Raw genomic sequence first — 18,456 nt, 5'->3', positions numbered from 1 at the left:
GGATTTATGGGTTGTGAGAAGAGCAGTTTGAGTCGTTTCATCAGAAGTTCAAATGGGAAGACAATAACTCTGAGAGAGACAAATGGCAGTGGCCAGGGCTGGTGACAGTGAGCTGACACCCATGGAGTGACGTGCTCCTGTTTCAGAGTCCCCTGAATGGGTCTCTTCCTCCCCATAAAGGATGAAGAAGGTCGATGCTCATCCACAACCCATTTGTGTTCTCATTCCCCTTCAATATTTGGAGCCTTGAGGCAATTCAAGAAGCCTAGAAACATTCCCAAGCCTTTGTCTTCAGCGGTGCTGTCAGGAAGCAGAGCTCTTCCCCCATACAACTGATGGATCTCCCTGAGTTGGGTGCAGGTCTTGCAGAGCCCACATGGCACATCACAGTGAGTGCTGCTCATCCCTGCCCACAGCCACTGGCCAGACGTACAGCTGAGCTCTCCATCATCACTGTTAATTGGCTCATTAACAAAGATTTGTAAAACCAGTCCCAAAGAGAAGAGGAAGGGAATGGAAAAAAGGGAGGGATGGGATGGAATCAGCAAACCGATCCATCCTTGAGATTTTTGAGCTTTTGACTATAGATTTCTTTCTTTCTTTCTTTCTTCCATCCAGAGCTGGGAGGGGTGAGACCTGTGCAGTTAAGCAAATCAACTGCTGAATTGTCTCCATGACATTCAAGGGCTGATTCCTGGCCTAATCGTAAAAAGACACTGCCAGGGGATTTTTAATAAATCCCTTTAATTAAGTGATATGTTTTAGAATTAAATTATGATGAAAACTATAAATCCTTTCACAATGAATGGAGCTCAGCTTGTACAGAAGGAATAGGGCATCCCTCTCCTCTTATCTTTCCTCTTTCCCTCCCCTTAATACAATAGGATTCAAACAATTAATTACCAAACAATACAGGAAGCCGTGCCATTTATCACCCTGCAATCCAGCCTTTTAAGAAGTGAGATTTAACCTTGCACTAGCTAATCCTGTGCTGGCAGGAGGGTTTAATGGCTTTTTTTCCTACCCACTGCAGTGCTCCAGGGCTTTGCTTCAGAATAGCTCCTTATGACCCGGGCTGTACGAATGCAGGTGAGCCCACCTGGGTGTCATCCATGGGATGTCTGGAATGCATCACCCCTCCAGCATGAGCCAGATCTGTGCCCTCAGTCAGTACAGGGAGATCATGATCTGGGGCTGCTGAGAGCAGGAAGGAATGTAGGCAAATGGAAATCATTCTGGAAAGAGAGGAAAAAAGTCTACAGCACCATGCTTGAAGCTCTACCTGCACAATGAGTTGCTTGACGCATAATAGTTTTGTTGTACAATGCATGAGCTGCCCTAGTGCAGCACAGAGAGAGTCGATATGAACTAGAGAGAAACTTAACAGCGAGAGAGATTGCTCCCCAAGACACAGCCTTGTCACAGCTGCTGCAAGCAGAGGCTCTTTGTTAACATATTTACCTTGCTCCGTGATCATTTACTCGCTGCATAAGTAGAACTGTTCATTTTCTTCTCCCAGCCAGCTCTCTGTGTCCCCTCCGTGGGGACATCAGTGCAAACAGCTCAGGGTACCAGGACATTGTAATATCCTTTTCCAACTAGGCTGCCAGCGATTCCAGGAATAAATAGAGAGAAGACAAAATATTCAGCTGAAGAGTTGCAATTAGAGTGGTGGGAAACCATAAAAAGAATAATACAATATTGAGATATTAATAATAATAAAAAAACCTAGTAATAGGAACTTGCCTAAATTTAACTTCCCTGTAGTTGTACTAAGAGCAGTGCACTGCTACCAGTTCTGAAACCCACAGAGGTTACACCACCAACAGTGGCACTTATCACACCATTACTTCTTTCACTTCCCAAAGCACTGCTCTGTCACTGAGCAGTTTACCTCCCACGGCAGTCCACAGCCAGTTGCATTTTTCTCTCGAGTCCCCTTCAGAAAGAGAAGAGCCTCAGAGTCAATAAACGCACATGAATTTTCATTTTAATAAAATCTTAACTGTCGATGAGATTTATCCATTTTCAGATCCTTCCAGCGCTCAACATTTTGGTTCACCTCCGCTTGGATTCAAGGCCAACCCATATGCAGAGTGAGCCAACAACGCCAACCCCAATGCCATCATCAATGCCAACCCCAGATCAGTCCATAAAAGCAGGGGCTTTTCATGTGGCAAAAGCAATCAGGGGGCCTCATTTCCTACCATGTGTATCAGAATTTAACCCCCTCAAATTTTGGCAAAAAAAAAAAAGCAAGTTTGAGTATTTTTTCAAGGGGAAAGAGACACAGGTAGCCCTGAGGTATCCCACCTTGGGAACACTTTATGTTATTTTATGGTTCTTTTCATTGACTTTGCCACAAAGTTCACCTGTTACAGAACAGGAGCGTTCTGCACAAGGACATTCAAAAGTGTCACCTATGGGTACTGCCAAGCATCCCATTGGGTCCATCTTTCTGTGTTTCCGGACAGACGCAAAACCCCACTAGAATCATGAGAAATGCTAAAGCAAGAGAAAGAACAGTATCTGCTGTTTATTTTTTCCTTAGCGAAATCGAGAGTCATAAATTTCCCAGTTAAAACTCTCTTGAAAGATGGCAATTGGTGAAACATAACTTACTGCTGGTAAAACACAGACATTTTCAATAATTAATACACAGGATACCTTTAAGAAAGGCAGAGGTCTTGCAGAGTGGAAGGTGCAATTATTGTTTCATTAAAGATTGATTGCATGCGTGGCCATTCATTTGAATAATGGCTCTGCTGACACCTTAAATGGAATGATAAATGAGGTTCGGCGTGCTGCTGTGACTTGATGCTCGTGTTGACTCATGGATGCTAGTGGGAAACTGCAGCTTCTTCCCAGCCCCAAAGGTCACCTGAAATATTAACGAGCTGAAGATCAAGTAACAATGAATAAGGTCAAACAGAATGTTACGGTGACAGGACTGAAATTAATTGTGTGATAATTGTCCTACGTTTTAGCATTTATTTTCAGCTTGCTTTTGTTATTGAAGGAACCCAGAAGCATGGCTCCACTCTGAAGTGAAACGCAGTGTCTGCCAGCCACAGCACAACCATTTCTCTGCTTGGAGAGAACAGTGAGGTGCACACTGGGTCCCAAACCCCAGCAATGGCCCTGGTGGCTCATCCCACTCCGGTGTTCTGATCTCAGCCCCAAAAGAAGCTCAGCAAACTCTGGGTGTGATTGCTGAGGGCGCCGATGCTGTCACTTTTTGTGCTTGAGACAAATGTGTGAAGCCTACAACATTCTGGCTGTAGCATCTGCGGGTTGCTTGGCCGGAGAGACCTGGGTGGGGTGTAGTGCTGTTCCCCATAACAGGGAAGGGAACAGAGCTTCTGCAGCCTGCAAGGTATGTGGGGCAGGTGTTATTGCAAGACAAAATCCGTATTGGAAGAAAATACCTGGCTTATATTCGTGATTGGTTTTGCCCTAATCTGCAGTACTAAGGAGACCTCCTTCTATCAAAGTCAATTAAATGGATGCTATTCTCCTAAAACCTGGTAATTAAACAAGGGCTGTACATATCCATTCAATTGCAGTACACAGCCACTAAGCTTGCTTTTGCTGCTGCAGTTCATTTACTGCCAGGTTTTGGTGTGATTCTGGTCTCATTTACATGGGTTTTACCCTGGTGTAATAGCAGAGGTCACAAAGTTGATCCATCTGATTTACCACAGCCAGGTACATATATTGACACAAATGCAAAAGGGATGAGACAGATACTTTCATTTCCAAAGATCCACAAATAATCTTTGTGCATCAATGAACCCAAGAGATCAATGGTTTGCTAAGCAACCGGGTTGCTCTATGCACACCCCACATCGGATGGGCTTTGGGCAGCCCGCTCTAGAAGGAGGTGTCCCTGCCCATGGCAGGAGGTTGGAACCAGATGGTCTGTAAGGTCTCATCCAACCTATATCATTTTGTGACTGTTATTTTATGAGAAACCTGGCTGAGTGCCTTCTTGTGTCAAGAGCAGTTATGTCCTTCTGGCTTACACTGAGTTTTATCAGACACCGAGAGCTTTGCTGGGTTTGCTACATCCCCACAAGGCATGGAGCACAGCAGCATGAAACTTGGGAAACCAAGACAGAAACCAAGGGGTTCTCACCTGAGATGATGCACTTGGTGTGTCTCTGGGGTGACCCGGCGTTATGGCTTTCATCTGCCTTTAAAGCTGCTGCGAGCACAAAGCTGTAATGCTTCCTGGCAATAAGCAGGGCTGTAATGAACCTGGTTAAAAAAAAACAAAGGAAAAGGTCACCACGCCCTTGTCTATTAACATGGCCCTGCAGAAAGACCCAGTGACTAATTAAAACTGTGGGCTTTGCAGCCGGGAATACTAATCCTTACATCTGCACTGGCCTTAATTATCTACCTCTGCGTGCTTCCTCATGAAGAGGAAAAACAACCCGTGGTCAATCTAATTGGCTTAATTTTTATAACTGTGTTCCCCCCGAGACTCATTTCTAAAACCGTTCGGACCGTTCCTTAAACATCCTTTTCGTGTCTCTGTATGATCACCCCATTCATCCTAACTTGGAAGGAGGCCCCAAAAACAACAGAAGCTGAAATGAAAAGAAGGGTCTTTTTGGTTTTACGTAGTGCTCGGTGTGAATTTCCTGACAGCAAAACTCTGAGGTCTCCTAACAGCCCTTCAGCTCCAATTTTGCTGCTGTTTGGGTACTTGGGGTCAGGCAGCCCTGTGGCTCGGGCTGGACAAGGAGATTTGGGAACACCCCCAAAATACAGCAAATACTCCAGAAACCCCCTCAAAACTCAGAGCTCGTGGAGGGGTTCAGCCCTTCTCGCTCTCCGTTTGAGCTTTAATTATTTAAGGCAAAAGGAAAAAAGAAAAAAAGAAAAGGAAGGTGAGAGCTCCGAGATTTATGGCCCCCAATAAAGGCTCAGTACTCCGTGATTTACACAGCCCCAGCATCAGGCTGACTCCGGGAAGAAAAATGAAGGGTACTGCGTGATTTATGAACACCCACCTGGCATTTCCAAAATTCTCCAGCAGCAAACGGTCAGGTCAATAATTCTGTTAGTGATCACCGTTGGGATGAGGTCACGTCTGAACCTATTGCAAATGTTTATTTATTTGTTGAATCTGCATTAACTGCAGCCCTTAGCAAGGTCACACATTGGCATCGGGGATGCTCCTACAAGCTCTAACGTTGCTCCCAGGGCTCTCTGGGCTGTGGCTGTTGGCACACCTGTCATAATTGACAGCACGTTAACAAACTATTGTATAAGTTAAACTTCCCTCATTCCTTGTTTCCATCCTGGAAAATCCCCCCACATCTTTAGGTTGGGATGCCCCAGGGCAAAGCAAATCTTCCAGCCCTTATGGCCATCGTATCCAGTACGGGAAATGGGACTTCATTTTTCCATAAGAAGGACGTGTCAGCAAATGCCATGCACAGACTGAGGGTGCTGCAGAGATTCCCTTGGCTCCCATGCTCCTCAGGAAATACCCCTTTCCCTCAGAGCTCTATTTAGGGGATGAAGGTGCTCTTTTCTCACACAGTATCTCATGCTGAATCCATTGCTGAGGATGGGCACTAAAGCAAATACAGTGCAACCCTCAGTCTCAGGAAAAAAAAACAGCTTCAGATGAAATTGATCCCTCCACTCCTTAAAGCCTTTTATTTCACACAGGTGGCTCCTCCAGCCTGGTCTGAAGCACAGCTGGGACAGACACAATGACACAGATGAACTCATATTATTTCTCCTCTGTGCTGCCATTGCTATGGGCTTGGAGATGGCTTCAGAGCGTGACACTGAGCCTGGGAAGCACAGCAGCAGCCCTGGCAGGCCCTGTGATGCATTTATCCTGCTGTGATTTATGACATGATGGGAAAGGCTCTGCCTGAGTCTGTTCTGAGGAAGGCACTGGGGTTGACCAGTTAGGAAGAGAAAACCAAAGCTGTGCAGTCACCAGCTGCAACGAATGGAAACTTCTCACCAAGTATTCTTAGAGATGTGGATGGCAAAGAAGCCACTCATCTTTCCTTGACTGCCTGTCAACCGAAATTATTCATCACAAGTGATCAGACATTTGCAAGGCTACATTTCTTTGGGATTTAAACATATGGGCAGAGGCTCCATTACAGCCATAAATGAACCTCAACAGATTCAGGAAAACAGCTAAGCCCCAGATCTGGACAAGGACCGGGGACTTATTCCCATCTCTGGAGAAGATGGGGACCATGAACAGCAGCAAACACATCAACCCAGATACAAACTGAAAGAGACATTTATCCCCTGTGACACCCCACACAACCTCTGCACCACTGGACCTCCTCCATCCTCCTAATGGGTCAACGTCAGTCCAGGAAGGGACTCACCTCCCAGCCCTATGGTGCTGGAATCCTGCCTCTGAGAAGTAAGGGATGCACATTCCCATGCTGCTCATCTCACCACTCATCCCCCTTTTAGAGTGAGGTCAAACACAGACTGCAAGTAATGAGGCTGATTCCGTACGTAGGGTCCTTACCTTGCTTGGTGAAATGGGGTATGGTCCTGCAGCAGCACAGTGTTGGGCAGACCATGGTTTTATCGAGAACAGTCGAGAGAGTATTAAGTGATCTTCTCTATAAATCATCCATACAGCACCCATAAATCTCATCAGTCGAAGGAAGCAATATTCAATGATTTATTTTTACAGCTGGCTGAAAAATTTGCTTCCAAGTATCCCTTCTAGGAGCAAATGGCTTTTTAACAACCAGGGAATCCGGGAAGTTTCTTGTTTTGAAAAGTTTCCCATCCAGAAAAGAGCTGTTGGTGAACATTTCTGGAATTCTGAACGATGAGAGGACAATAGAATATTTTGTCTTTGTTTTTTTTTTTTTTTTTCCCACTCTTTTACATGAGAAAATGGGTAAATATTCCTTAGATTCATTTTGCATTACAAGTTATTCTTAGGGGATGGCTTTCAGGGCTTCCATAGCGTTACATGACATGGGAAGATCTCTGACCCAGGGAGGGTACAGTCAGGTCTGGCACACAACGGACAAATTGTGAGAAGCAGAGGCAAAAGGAACAGGATGAAAAAGCTTTAGGAAAGGAGGGAGTGACGGATGGGACCTGAGCACACACCGAGCACCTTTACACACCTCAGTCTCCTCATACCCCTTGCACTGTCACTTAAACTTCCCTCTTCCAAGGCAAAAAACATCTCCCATACTCGCTGTGGTCAGACGTAATGCTGCTCCTACCTGCCTCCTGTTCTTCCTTGCTCTCATAGCTCCAGTTTCTGCTTCTTTGTCCCCACATTGGCCCCTGCATTCAGCCAACACCTTTTAGTGCTGCTGGAAGACGTGGCAGTGGTCACCACTTAATGAGATTCCTATTTCCTCCCACCTACGTTTCATTTTCAGCCTTGATTACTGAGCTCATATTTCAGGCAGATAATTCACACTCTCTTGGCTGCAAACAAGCGGGCAGTTCATATCTTCAATTGGCCTTTCTGAGAGGACAGCACCTGCCCTGGTGCCAATGGGTTCAAACTGTGGCTTTTTTCTACCACTGAATGATATTTCTAAGCCCTTTCCCAGGCGAGGAGAGATAGCACGTTGGTTATTGATAGAATTTCCATTTAAATTGAGGATGTCGCTCAGTGCAACACGTGTACCTGATAAAGGAGACTTTCCTCCAGCACACAGCAGCAAATTATATGATGAGGGAAAAGAAAAAGGCGGGAAGGGGAGGGAGGAAGAGAGAAGCACAAACCCTGATACTAAGCCCAGCTGGGTGTATGTCTGCAATAAGGATCTTAACAAGGTTGTGGGTAAGGATGGGATTACACAGCCAGCTCTGTGTGCTATCTGCTCATCAGCAGCCCCTTCTCCTGAAAGCTTCCTCTGCTCGCCAGTCCAATTAGCTCTATGGAAAATTGGAAACAAAACAACATCAAAGCCAAAGGTTTCAGGAAATAAATAGAGATGCAGGCAAGTAAAGGGGGTTGGATTCACTCTAGAAGAGTGGGAAGAGTCTCCATGGGACAGACCTTCTGGATGGCATTATTTTTTGATCCCCAGTTTTAATTTGCTCTGGAAAGCAGTGGGAATGCACTGGGGCATGGGCATCCCTCTCTGCACTGGGAATAGAGCGGGGTCATCCCATCCCTGGAGGCATTCAAGGCCAGGCTGGATGTGGCTCTGGGCAGCCTGGGCTGCTGGTTGGCGACCCTGCACATAGCAGGGGGTTGGAACTCAATGAGCATTGTGGTCCTTTTCAACCCAGGCCATTCGATGATTCTATGACTGCGTGCTGCTTTCTAGGACTGCACTGTGCTCTGTGCCTCCCAGGCAGCACACGATCCACACAATAAGCTCTATTTTTTTTTTTTCCCTTTCTTGCCATTTGCAGGGTCACCTCTGAGTCTAAATCACAGGTGTGAAGTAATCAGCTCCATATTGTACGTTGGCGGTTGCTATGGGGGAAGAAGCGATTAATTTATCGCCCATTCCGAGATGTGGAGAAAGAAAGATAGGAAGGAAAAGGGAGAAAGAAGGAAAAGAGGAAAAAAAAATGAAAAAGAAACAGCCCTGAATAATTCTCCGAGCCACACGGGGACATTATTTACAGCCCAAAACTTCCACACCACTCTGAATGCAAAGCAGAATGCACAGCGCTGATAATGCCATGCCCTGATCGGAGGGAGCAGGGATCTGAGAGAGGGCAATAATGGCGTATTTTCAGCTATCTGGGGAGATTGCAAAAGAATTTTAATTTCAAAGATGCTGAACAAATAGCAGATGAGACTCCACGAGAAGAAACAGCGCCCGGCCATAGATCAGCACGAGTTGATTTTCTCCCCTTTACAGGAAAGCGCTATCAATCTTCAGAGGGGAGTGAGCTTAAAAAAAAAAAAAAAAAGGAAATCAAGGTAGAAAATGAATCATTCCTCAGCCCAAACAGAGGAGGATAAAGGAAAACTGTGTGGCCCTTGATGCGCAGCTATGAGGAGCCAGGGATGCTCCACGGCCACGCGAGCACTGGCTGCAAAGGTGCAAAGGGAGATGCTGCGGTGGCGTTGTGTGTGGGTTCCTGGTTGCTTTTATCTGCAGCATTTCACATAAATATTTTGAGCCCAGAGCGTGGCTGACCTTATTAGTGGTGCCTAATAGCAAACAACTGGCTTTCAACCAAGGGTCTCAAACCCCAGTGAAAACATTTAGCTAATTAGATTGGAAAACACGCCGCAATAGAAATGGCTGTGTTTTGCCAGACGTGAAATGAGAGGAAAGAGATAAGGGAGAGAAATATGGAGAAGTGAGTTACGCATCCCCCTCAGTCCTACTAAAAATACACACACCATTCCTGGAGTTCTCTGGGCCCTGGAAGAGCACTAATTAATCCCTGGAGAGTTTTCATGTGGCAGGCTAGAAGTGTTGCTGGTCCCTTTCCTGATCTGTGCCAGGGTCGGTATTGGAACCACACTGGCAGCAATGGGACGCGGTTGCCTGGTGCAATCCCTCCTGGTGCATGGAGAGGAGCTTGGTGTAATAAACACCACAGCAGAACGGGTAGGAAAGCAATTAGCTCAGAGTATAGAGCCCATAAAGACAGAGATGAGAGAGGCTATCCGGGACTGAATGGCTTTTCCAAAGGCATTCTTCAGCCCTGATGCTTTCTTCCAGAGAGCTTTGGGCTAATTTGTGCCTCCTCTTTACTCAATGGATGTGAATGAAGGGAGACTGAAGGCCTTTGTAGCAAGCATGGCTGCAGGAGCAAGGGGCAGACAGCTGCACCAGTGCATGCTCAAGGACACAGGTTCCTACTCAAAAATATCATTAATATTCCTTAGCAATAGCGGGCTGCTCAACAGCTACATTGTGCAGGAGCACTGTCTGTCCAGGCCTGTAGGAGTGCTGGGCAGAGCCTTCAGCAGAAGCAGCCACAGCACAGAGCTGGGAAGAAAGCAGTGGGAGGGGAAAAAAAACTAAAATAAATGGTATTTGTATACAATAAGCATTTAGCTCAGCTTGGTGCATCCTCTTGAAGAAACTGATACCAGGGATTAACTTTCACATGTTCTGCTTGTTGTGCTCATGCCCTTCAGCAAGGTTAATCTTTGCACAATGCAAGTTTGAAAATTAAATCCACGGAGGTATACAAACTTCCCATGTAGTTGGATTCAATTTCTTTCATTCACCACCAAATTGATATATGCACATCAAATCCACAAACGCTTTCCTCTCCAAGCAGATAACTCACAATCAGGCGCTCCCCTCTGCGCTTCTCCCTGTTGTGTATCTTAATTAATGTTCCAAGCCTGGCAGCTTTTTTTGATTTCCATTTCAACAGAGCCTCTGATCAGCCTGCTTGAAAGGCGAAGCACAAAGAGGGACGTTGAGCTTTCAGGTGGCTGCTCCTGAAATTCAGCATCGCACTCATGGCCACGATCTGCCCTGCAACGGGGATGTTTCAGGTCTTGGGTGGATGGGCTGGAGGCAGGCATCTGGAGAACTACAGAATCACAAGGGTTGGAAGGGATCTCTGGAAATCATTTGTCCAATTGTCTTCCAAAGAATCTTCCCTATAGCAGGTTACACAAAAAGGAGTCCAGGGGAGGGGTTGAATATCTCCAGAGAAGGAGATGCCACCTCCCTGTCTGCCTTGAGCTGGGGAGCCCAGCACCAGACCCAGTGCTCCAGATGTGGCCTCCCCAGGGCAGAGCAGAGGGGAGGAGAACCTCCCTCACCCTGCTGGCCGTGCTCTTTGTAATGCACCCCAGGGTTCCATTGGCCTTCCTAACCACAAGGGTACACTGCTGGCTTGTGGTCAACCACTGATCAACAGTTGGTCAACCAGGACACCATTGGTCTTCCTGGCCACAAGGGCACACTGCTAGCTCACGGCTAATCACTGATCAGCCAGAAAACCACTGACTTTCTTGGCCACGAGGACACACTGCTGCCTCATGGTCAGCCATTTGTCAACCATGACACCCAGGTTCTTCTCCACAGAGCTCCTCTCCATCAGGACATCCTCTACTGGTATCCTCATCCTGTACTGATGTTTATGGTTATTCCTCCCCAGGTGCAGGACTCTACACACACCCTTGTTGGACCTCATCAGGTTCCTCTCCACCCAACACTCCGGCCACATCTCCAGGGCAGCAGCTCAGCACGTTTCTGTGGCAGGAGACCATAATAAAGGAGGTCCCCAGCATCCCACAGTGGTCACCATCAGCACACATCCAGCGTGGGAGGACTATGGAGGGGTATGAGGGTATGGAGAGAACAGAAGCTTTTCAGAATTAAAGAGCAGCTGAAAAAAAATAAAAGCAGCACAGTGCTGGAAAATTCCTGCAAAGAGGAACAGCTCTTTGTCAAATTAACATAGTAATAATTAGTCAGAACGAGAACGTTAAGTCCCAACGCAGGGCTTGTGGATGGCAGATTTGCTCTCTGCGCTCAGCTGTGTCGAGCAGCAATGCTGGGGTGCCTCTGAGCGTGACAGCCTGTGCTGTACAGGATGTAATTTCAGTGCTTCAGAGCTCTCTTGGTTATGCATCTCCTTAAATAAAACAAGCATGTTGGCTTCTCTCTGAAGAAGAAAAACAGCTTCTTCTTTAGGGTTTTCACGTGTTTGATTTCTTTGGGGTGTTTAGTTTTGCTCTGGGCTATTTGAGAAAACCTATTAAATACAAGCATAAATTGCTAAGTTTTGTTTGCTGGGAAGGTAGAAACACACAGGGCCTGTCTGAACTATTGAGTTTGTGCCTCTGGAGAAAATCACTTTGCTGCCATGATGCCCTAGGATGGAAAAATCTGCAGCCAGAAGTTACAAGGAATAAATGAAATAGCAGTAGGTGCCATAAATAAAGCTACAGCGCATTAACGCTCCTCTCTCTTTGGGGATCAAAAGCAAAATAGCTTTCAGTGTAGTGACATAGGAAAAACCCAGTGAGAGACCTAAATCCAGCAGGTTGATTACATGCCCAGAGAAGGTGCTGGGAACAAAGCTTTCCTTGCATTTACACTGGAAGGGGTACAAATACAGCTGTTCTGCAGGAAGGCTGCCATCCCCCCAGCTTTAAGCAGTAGTGAAGGGATGGGCTGGAAATCAATTCCTCCTACTCAGTGCCTCCTGGTTAAATTCAGACCTTGAGTTAAGCCTCAAAAAGCTCCAAGACTTTGCTATGTTGTGCAGCCGTGCAATGGCAGGAGAGCAGCTGGTTGATGTTGAGAACAGCAGCCCAGCTTGGCTGCAAGGGCTGCCAAGCAGCCACCTCACTATAGCCTGAAAGTGGGGAAAAAATACACGGGAAGAAAATAAGAAAGGGAAGAAAACAAACAGAGGCCCCACTGCAATGATGAGTTATGGATAATTCTATGTTGAAGCATTACTGCCCACCTGTTGCTTTTGCACTGTGCAAAAAACAGAGCAGAAAAGGAGAGCAGAGAGGCAGCTGCACCCAGTGGGCTCAGCTCCAGCCCCAGCAGCAGAGCCAGAATGTGGGACCTGGACACAGCAAAAAGCTCCATATTACTCTCCAGGCTCCCCAAATCTCTGAGGTCTGTCCTGCTCAGGGCACTCATGAAAAATCGCATTAACTTGAAAAACACACACCTGGTGGAGTGCATGCTGGTAGGTAAGGAGAGCAGAGAATTTGCAGCAGCACTGTTCACATGCAAGGGGCCAAAGGGGAGGGGATGCATTCAGAGTGCACTGGGTGAGTTTTGCTGGGGACTCAGCAGCTCAGCTCACTGGTGGCAGCAAGCAGCCAGGAGCCTGCAGCTCCTCTGTGTCCTTATGGCCACGGAGAGGGCTGGTTTATTTATTCCCCTGGAGCTGAGAGTCAGATCAGTTCACATCATTTGATTGAGAAGTTATTAAAAAGAAATCAGGTCAAAGCTGGGGAGAAGACGCTGGACAGAAAGTTGCTGAGCACTGAGAGTAAGCCTAGTTTGCCTCTTACACGACAAAAGCCTTAAGCCCAACACTTCATACTCTCTCCACGCTGGAACTCATTTCTCTCCCTCCCTGTGACTGCCTCTCACCTCTCTTTGCTGTTTCCCTCTTTCCAGGAGGGCTTTGGTCGCACTCAGGAAGCCCAACCTTTCATATAAAACACCCATTCACAGGTTTTCTCCTATTTATTTTTTGCCCAAACTCACGAGATCATAGGGAACAAACCCCCAGGATCTGGGCTCTAAATTTAACCATAACCAACACTTCTCTTTTAGCCAGTTGTATTTTTACCCATCTCATGCAAACGTGGTATTTAAGGAGCTGGGAGCAGCAGCATCTCTTCCAGAGATAATAATAGAGCAGGGCACATTGCAACCGATGCTGGCGTGTCTTGCAATGAGCAAGCAGGGTGTGATCGCGGTGGTGCAGATGGAACCGAGCACTGTGTGCCAGCACTGCACCCACTTCTGGCTCACTGCAGTGCTCTGCCTGTCCCTGCATCTGTCCTCACGTCCATCCCTGCTGAGCACTGGGGAGCTAACAGACACATGGCCAACATGAGGACCTGGGCCCCTTCCTCCAGAAATAGGGTTAAAAAAAATACATAGAAGAAAGAAAAACTCCAACTTTACTCAGAAGACAAGCCACCATTAATGCTTTACCTTCAGAAACAGTCTGGTGGCAAATGTCTGCATCCTCATGCCTGGGTAGCTGAAGGAAAGACGCTCTTCAGACTACAGCCAGCTCAGGCTGAGCTCTTTTAATGGCAGCTGGGAGCACAGCGGGCTCAGCTGCTCTGGGTTAACTGTTGCTCCTGTGCTGGGGTGGGTGCAGAGCATCGCATGCAGCACAGGTGGGAGCCCACTGCCTGATTCTGTCCTGGTTTCTGTTTGCACTGATGAGGTCAGCTGGGGCAGAGGGGAACCTCAGAGCACGGAGCAAAACTGAATTATCTTCGTGCTTCAGTAACCTGCTCTTTCTGGTGTGGATCTTCCGAAAATTACCCTCCAGCTACACTTGGCAGCATTACTGCCCTGTAGCCCTCATACCAAACCAAAATACGCCGTGTTTTCATGTATGGCAGCTCCACAAACAGCCGATCCTCGCTCAGGTCTCTGCTTTTTCCTAATGGCAGATCAAAGCTGCTCTCAGCAGCGAGACCCCGAGGCGCTCATGAGAAGCGTTTGCTGCAGCACAATGATCTATTGCAGAGCTAACAGGGAAGGCAGCCTGGGCGAGGTGAGCGTCACCTTCAAACTTCTCAGCATCTGCTTCAATCTTTCTGGCCAGGGCTGTGTAGTTCCTGCTGTTTTTCCCCAGGTTTCTTCTCCTAGTTGTGGTACCACTGCATTTTTCGGGGTCTGTTTGGGTGAGGATTTGGCCATAATACCCCGAGACTTCCCAGACCAATCCTCATCTGAACAGCCCTCTTAACCTGTGATTTACCACTACTTGCAGCCACAGAATGAAAGGGAGGTGCTGATGGGACCCAGCTTGCCACGGTCATTGCAACGCTTTGTGCACAGAGCTGGGTGCATGCATACGCATGCATTTCTTGCGTACGTACCTGCTGCATTGCAACGTGCTTTCAAGGTGCAGACATCTCTCCAACCTGCAAACCAGCAGCACCAACCCAACGGTCTTTGCATGAAGAACCAGAGCAGTGCACAACCACCAGCCGTGCTGGTGGACAGATGGGCAATTTCCTACAGCACTTTCCAAAGGAATTATCATCATCTTGCACATCCCAGGAGCACAGATTGCAGAGGTGCACCCACGCTGCTTCCCCCCACGTGCCAGCAGCACCTGCAGGCAGGACTTTGGGGCTGAGCACCTCAGCCAGCAGTTGCAGAGGCATTTTGTTTCCTGGATTCACCTCAGGGTGCAACGAGTTGAGGTCAAGCTGTGGTGCCAAGCAACGGCTCCTTGGATCCATTGCTATAGAGCAGAGAACTGGCGGCCAATGCTCACAGCTCTGCACAGGTGCACAGCCCGGAGCTGAAGTCCTTCACCTTGCTGGGTCCATCCTCACTGAGAAATAGCATTCCAGGCCTGGGAGCTCTCCCTCTGAGGTCTTCCCTTCCTTACTTTACAGCACACGTTCCCTTCCACCGCTCCGACGGACTCTTCGTGCATCACCGAGCTCAGGGGTCAGGGGGAAATCCCTCTGCGACCGACTCCAAGAAGACATTCACATCACGTTGGTTTAGGTGGAAACAGTAAACTTGATTTATTGGAAAAAAAAAATCTATTACATTTATTCCTTTATTACACAGGTTTAAAATATTTAAAAATAGCTCTTACGGGCATTACACTTAAATTTTATGACATGTTTATTGGACTTTGAAGAAATGTACAAGATGTGGTTTGACAGTATATTTTAAAAAGGGCCTTATGTACTAAATTGTTGTTTTTTTTTTTTTTCCATAGGTTTTATTTTTCTTATCAACATTTGTTCAAGTCATATATATTAAGGGAGGAGGGAAATAAAATTACACAAAAAGAACGTCTGCAAATACAAGTAGTAATTTTATTGCAATAATACCGTAGCTAAGTGGTCTGGGGGAATCGGAACAGTTTGGAGCTCAGTACAATTACAACACTGTGGAATTCAACAGAGGATTTATTTATTTATTTCTTCTTCTTCTTCTTCTTCTTAAAGCGAGGAGATAAAAGGGAAAAAAAAAAAAAAAAAAAAAAAAGAAAGAAAAAAGCTCCCTTGATGAGAATTCATCAGAACAGAATCACATGACCTAGACAGACGCACACGTGTGTACATACATCAAGATATGGCTTATCTGTTGCAGACAGGAACGTGCAACCTCCTCGACCTTCCCACTGCTCCCAGCCAAGGCTCGTGCCAAGGCGAGCAGGAGCTGAATTCGGCACCAGATCCCTGCATGTATCCTCGTTTTCACTGCTTTGCTGCTGGAGTCTGCAATTTTAGGGTAGCACCTTTTGAGGTTTTGGTTTTTTTTTTTTTTCCCCACCCCCAAGTGGAAAAAAAAACAATGAATAGTAAGTAATTAGACAGAACACAACACAAGAAGGGAGACGGATGGACACGGCTCTTGCAGACCCGAAAGCACCGTGCAGCATCGCAGCTCCCGCCTCGCTCCCTCCCGCGGGCGCTGCTGCTCTCTGCTAGGGAAGGAGGGGGGAAAAGACATCATATATTGCCTTCTTTCACAGTAAATGTGATGTCCTTTCCTTTATGGTGACAGACCCCACCCTCCACCCCCCCCTTGGCTCAACTGTAATTCTCCAGGCCAAATAATAATAATAATTACAAAAATCCCCTGCAACATCAGTTTTCCAGCCAAGAGATCTACACAGGGAAACAGCCGGGGAGAAAACAAAGCAACACATGGAGAAGGAATGGGGCGGCAGCAGGCTGTGATTCGGAAAGGCTGCATAGGAAAGAAAGCCATCCTGGCAGCCACCATGGGAAGAGGAAGAGAATGGCACAACGCAGCTCCGTCCTCATGACAATTACATCAATTAGCACCACAAACATTCAGCCACCAATACAACATGGTGTGATCACCATCGTATAAATGCATGAATACTTATTGAAGAGGCATAAGCACTTTTAATAAGTCCTACACGGGCCCTATAAGCTCCCATAATACAACGAAGGAAAGAAGAGGTCTTCTGCATAGCAAATATGAAGCTGGCATGCATTTCTAACCAGAGACCGGAGCAGAAATGTGCAGTCTGTGTTGGAAGCAGCTGAAGCAGCGGTCAGTGGGAGATTGGCCAATGGCAGAGTCCAACCAGTGTAGTGTTAACGTTACTGGAATAGATAGCACCACGAAGAGACATGTAAAAACTAAACAGCACCTTTTCTTTTCTTTTCTCTCCTTTTTTTTTTGGTTGTTTTGCACTCAATATCCCAAGAGGACAAATGGATCTCCCTGCCACTGCAATCTGCCACTGGGAATACTTTTTTTTTTTTTTTTTAATTATTATTATTTTAAAAGAACGCTGAAGGAAACAAGGAGGCGAGAAGAATTAACTTAAAACACATACACGAAGGTGAAGCAGGGGCACAGAGAGGCAGAGATGCAAACTGCAGCCTGCTTGTAGGGCTCTGTAGCAAAAAAAGAGGCTTTGCTTTCCTTATTTTGGAGCACATCATTCCAAAGGCATCAGTGGCTGCGGGGGTATGGCCTCAGCTGCGTCCCCCGGTGGGATGGCAGCAGTCAGGTGGGGTCACATGCATGTTTTGAAGCCGGGAACGTGGGAACATTTCAAATAATATACAATACAAATATTTACTTACAAACATACAAAAATATAAGCACCTTTAAGACGTGGGAAAGAGATGCCCAGGGTGGCTTTTAGCGATCGAATTGGTCGGGTTAGATTTTGTAAGAAGTGGGATTAGGTGATTCAATGGAGATACTACTCTGGAAACAGCCATTACATCTGCTTGCTAGGCCCAATGCAAATCTCACAGAAGTCAATGAGATGACCATGAAGAACTTCAGCTGGGTTTGCACGAGAGCCGGGATTCAACGTCAAGCTGAGCGCGGGAGTTTCAAGTTATTATCCATTTTTTCCTTAGGAACGAACAAACAGAAACCTGCAGAGAAGCACTTGGCATCATCTGGCGGGGAGAAGAAGTCTCGGATGCGTTTCCACCTTTGGACACGCGGGACAGGTCCGTGGGCCACGTGGGCAGCGTCAGGTCATGCGATTCTGCGCGGGTGCCGCAGCACAGAGGGAGGAACTGGGGCGAAACGAAGAACAAAACAAAACGAAAAGGGAAGAACCCATCGCTGTCCAGTTTCAGAACGTGCATGTGACGACGAGGAACTCCTTTTTTTTTCTTCTTTTTTTTTCTCTTTTTTTCTTCTTCTTTTTTTTTTTTTCTTTTCTTTTTTAATTAATTAAATGGCGCAATGAGGTTACGAGGTTGCTCATTTGGAGACTAGTTTTCAGGTGGCTCTTAGCCCATGAAGCAAGCTGGTCCCACCTCGAATCCAAATTTCTGTGATGCTTCTCCGAAGTCATTGAACATGATGTCGACGATAGGCACTTGCTCGACCTTGGGCGTGTTGATTTCCAGGACAGTCTTCTGATAGCCCTTCTTTGCCTGGTGGGAGAAGAGGCAGAAAGAAGAGCTTCAACGGTGCCTCCAACCCAATGTCAGTGGGTTACCATGAGCAAACATTCAACTAGGAAGACACAGATGGCATCACCCAGGCATTTCCTATGCTAATTTGGAGGCACACAGCACCCAACTCCCCCTGCAGGTGCAGTAGGCACCACTGAGGATGCTGGGGAGATGGTTGCCCTGAGCACACAGTTTGGAGCTGTTGCCATGAGGATGGAGTGGCCCTAACGCTGCTTTCAGCACAGCTCAGGGCTGGAACAGGAGCTTGGCAGCGCTGCTGTGGCTGTGGTATAGTTGTTTTGCCTCCCCAAGGACACGCACGGGTTGTTGAGCAAATATAAGCAATTTAATTTGAATATATTAGTTTGACTATTATCTGA

General features: G+C 46.8%; 1 protein-coding gene and 1 long non-coding RNA gene across 4 annotated transcripts in view; both read right to left on the bottom strand.

The window, feature by feature from the left end:
- Positions 1-2,523: 2,523 nt before the first annotated feature.
- Positions 2,524-13,690, bottom strand: LOC121107089. The gene is made up of 4 exons (XR_005840521.2): positions 13,617-13,690; positions 5,022-5,243; positions 4,139-4,260; positions 2,524-2,881 (listed from the first exon to the last, which is right to left on the bottom strand). It is a non-coding gene; the product is annotated as an uncharacterized LOC121107089 (long non-coding RNA).
- A 1,469-nt stretch (positions 13,691-15,159) lies between these two features.
- Positions 15,160-18,456, bottom strand: part of COL5A1 (collagen type V alpha 1 chain) — a 128,420-nt gene continuing 125,123 nt past the window's right edge. For all 3 annotated transcript variants that reach the window (NM_204790.4, XM_040648943.1, XM_040648944.1), the window contains exon 66: positions 15,160-18,055. In NM_204790.4, the coding sequence (NP_990121.2) occupies positions 17,909-18,055 (147 nt within the window). In that variant the 3' untranslated portion in view covers positions 15,160-17,908. The remainder of the gene's footprint in view (positions 18,056-18,456) is intronic.

Source organism: Gallus gallus, chromosome 17 (assembly GCF_016699485.2).
Source record: "Gallus gallus isolate bGalGal1 chromosome 17, bGalGal1.mat.broiler.GRCg7b, whole genome shotgun sequence".
Lineage (NCBI taxonomy): Eukaryota > Metazoa > Chordata > Aves > Galliformes > Phasianidae > Gallus > Gallus gallus.
The sequence above is the reverse complement of the archived record's forward strand: the minus strand, read 5'-3'. Positions and strand labels throughout refer to the sequence as shown.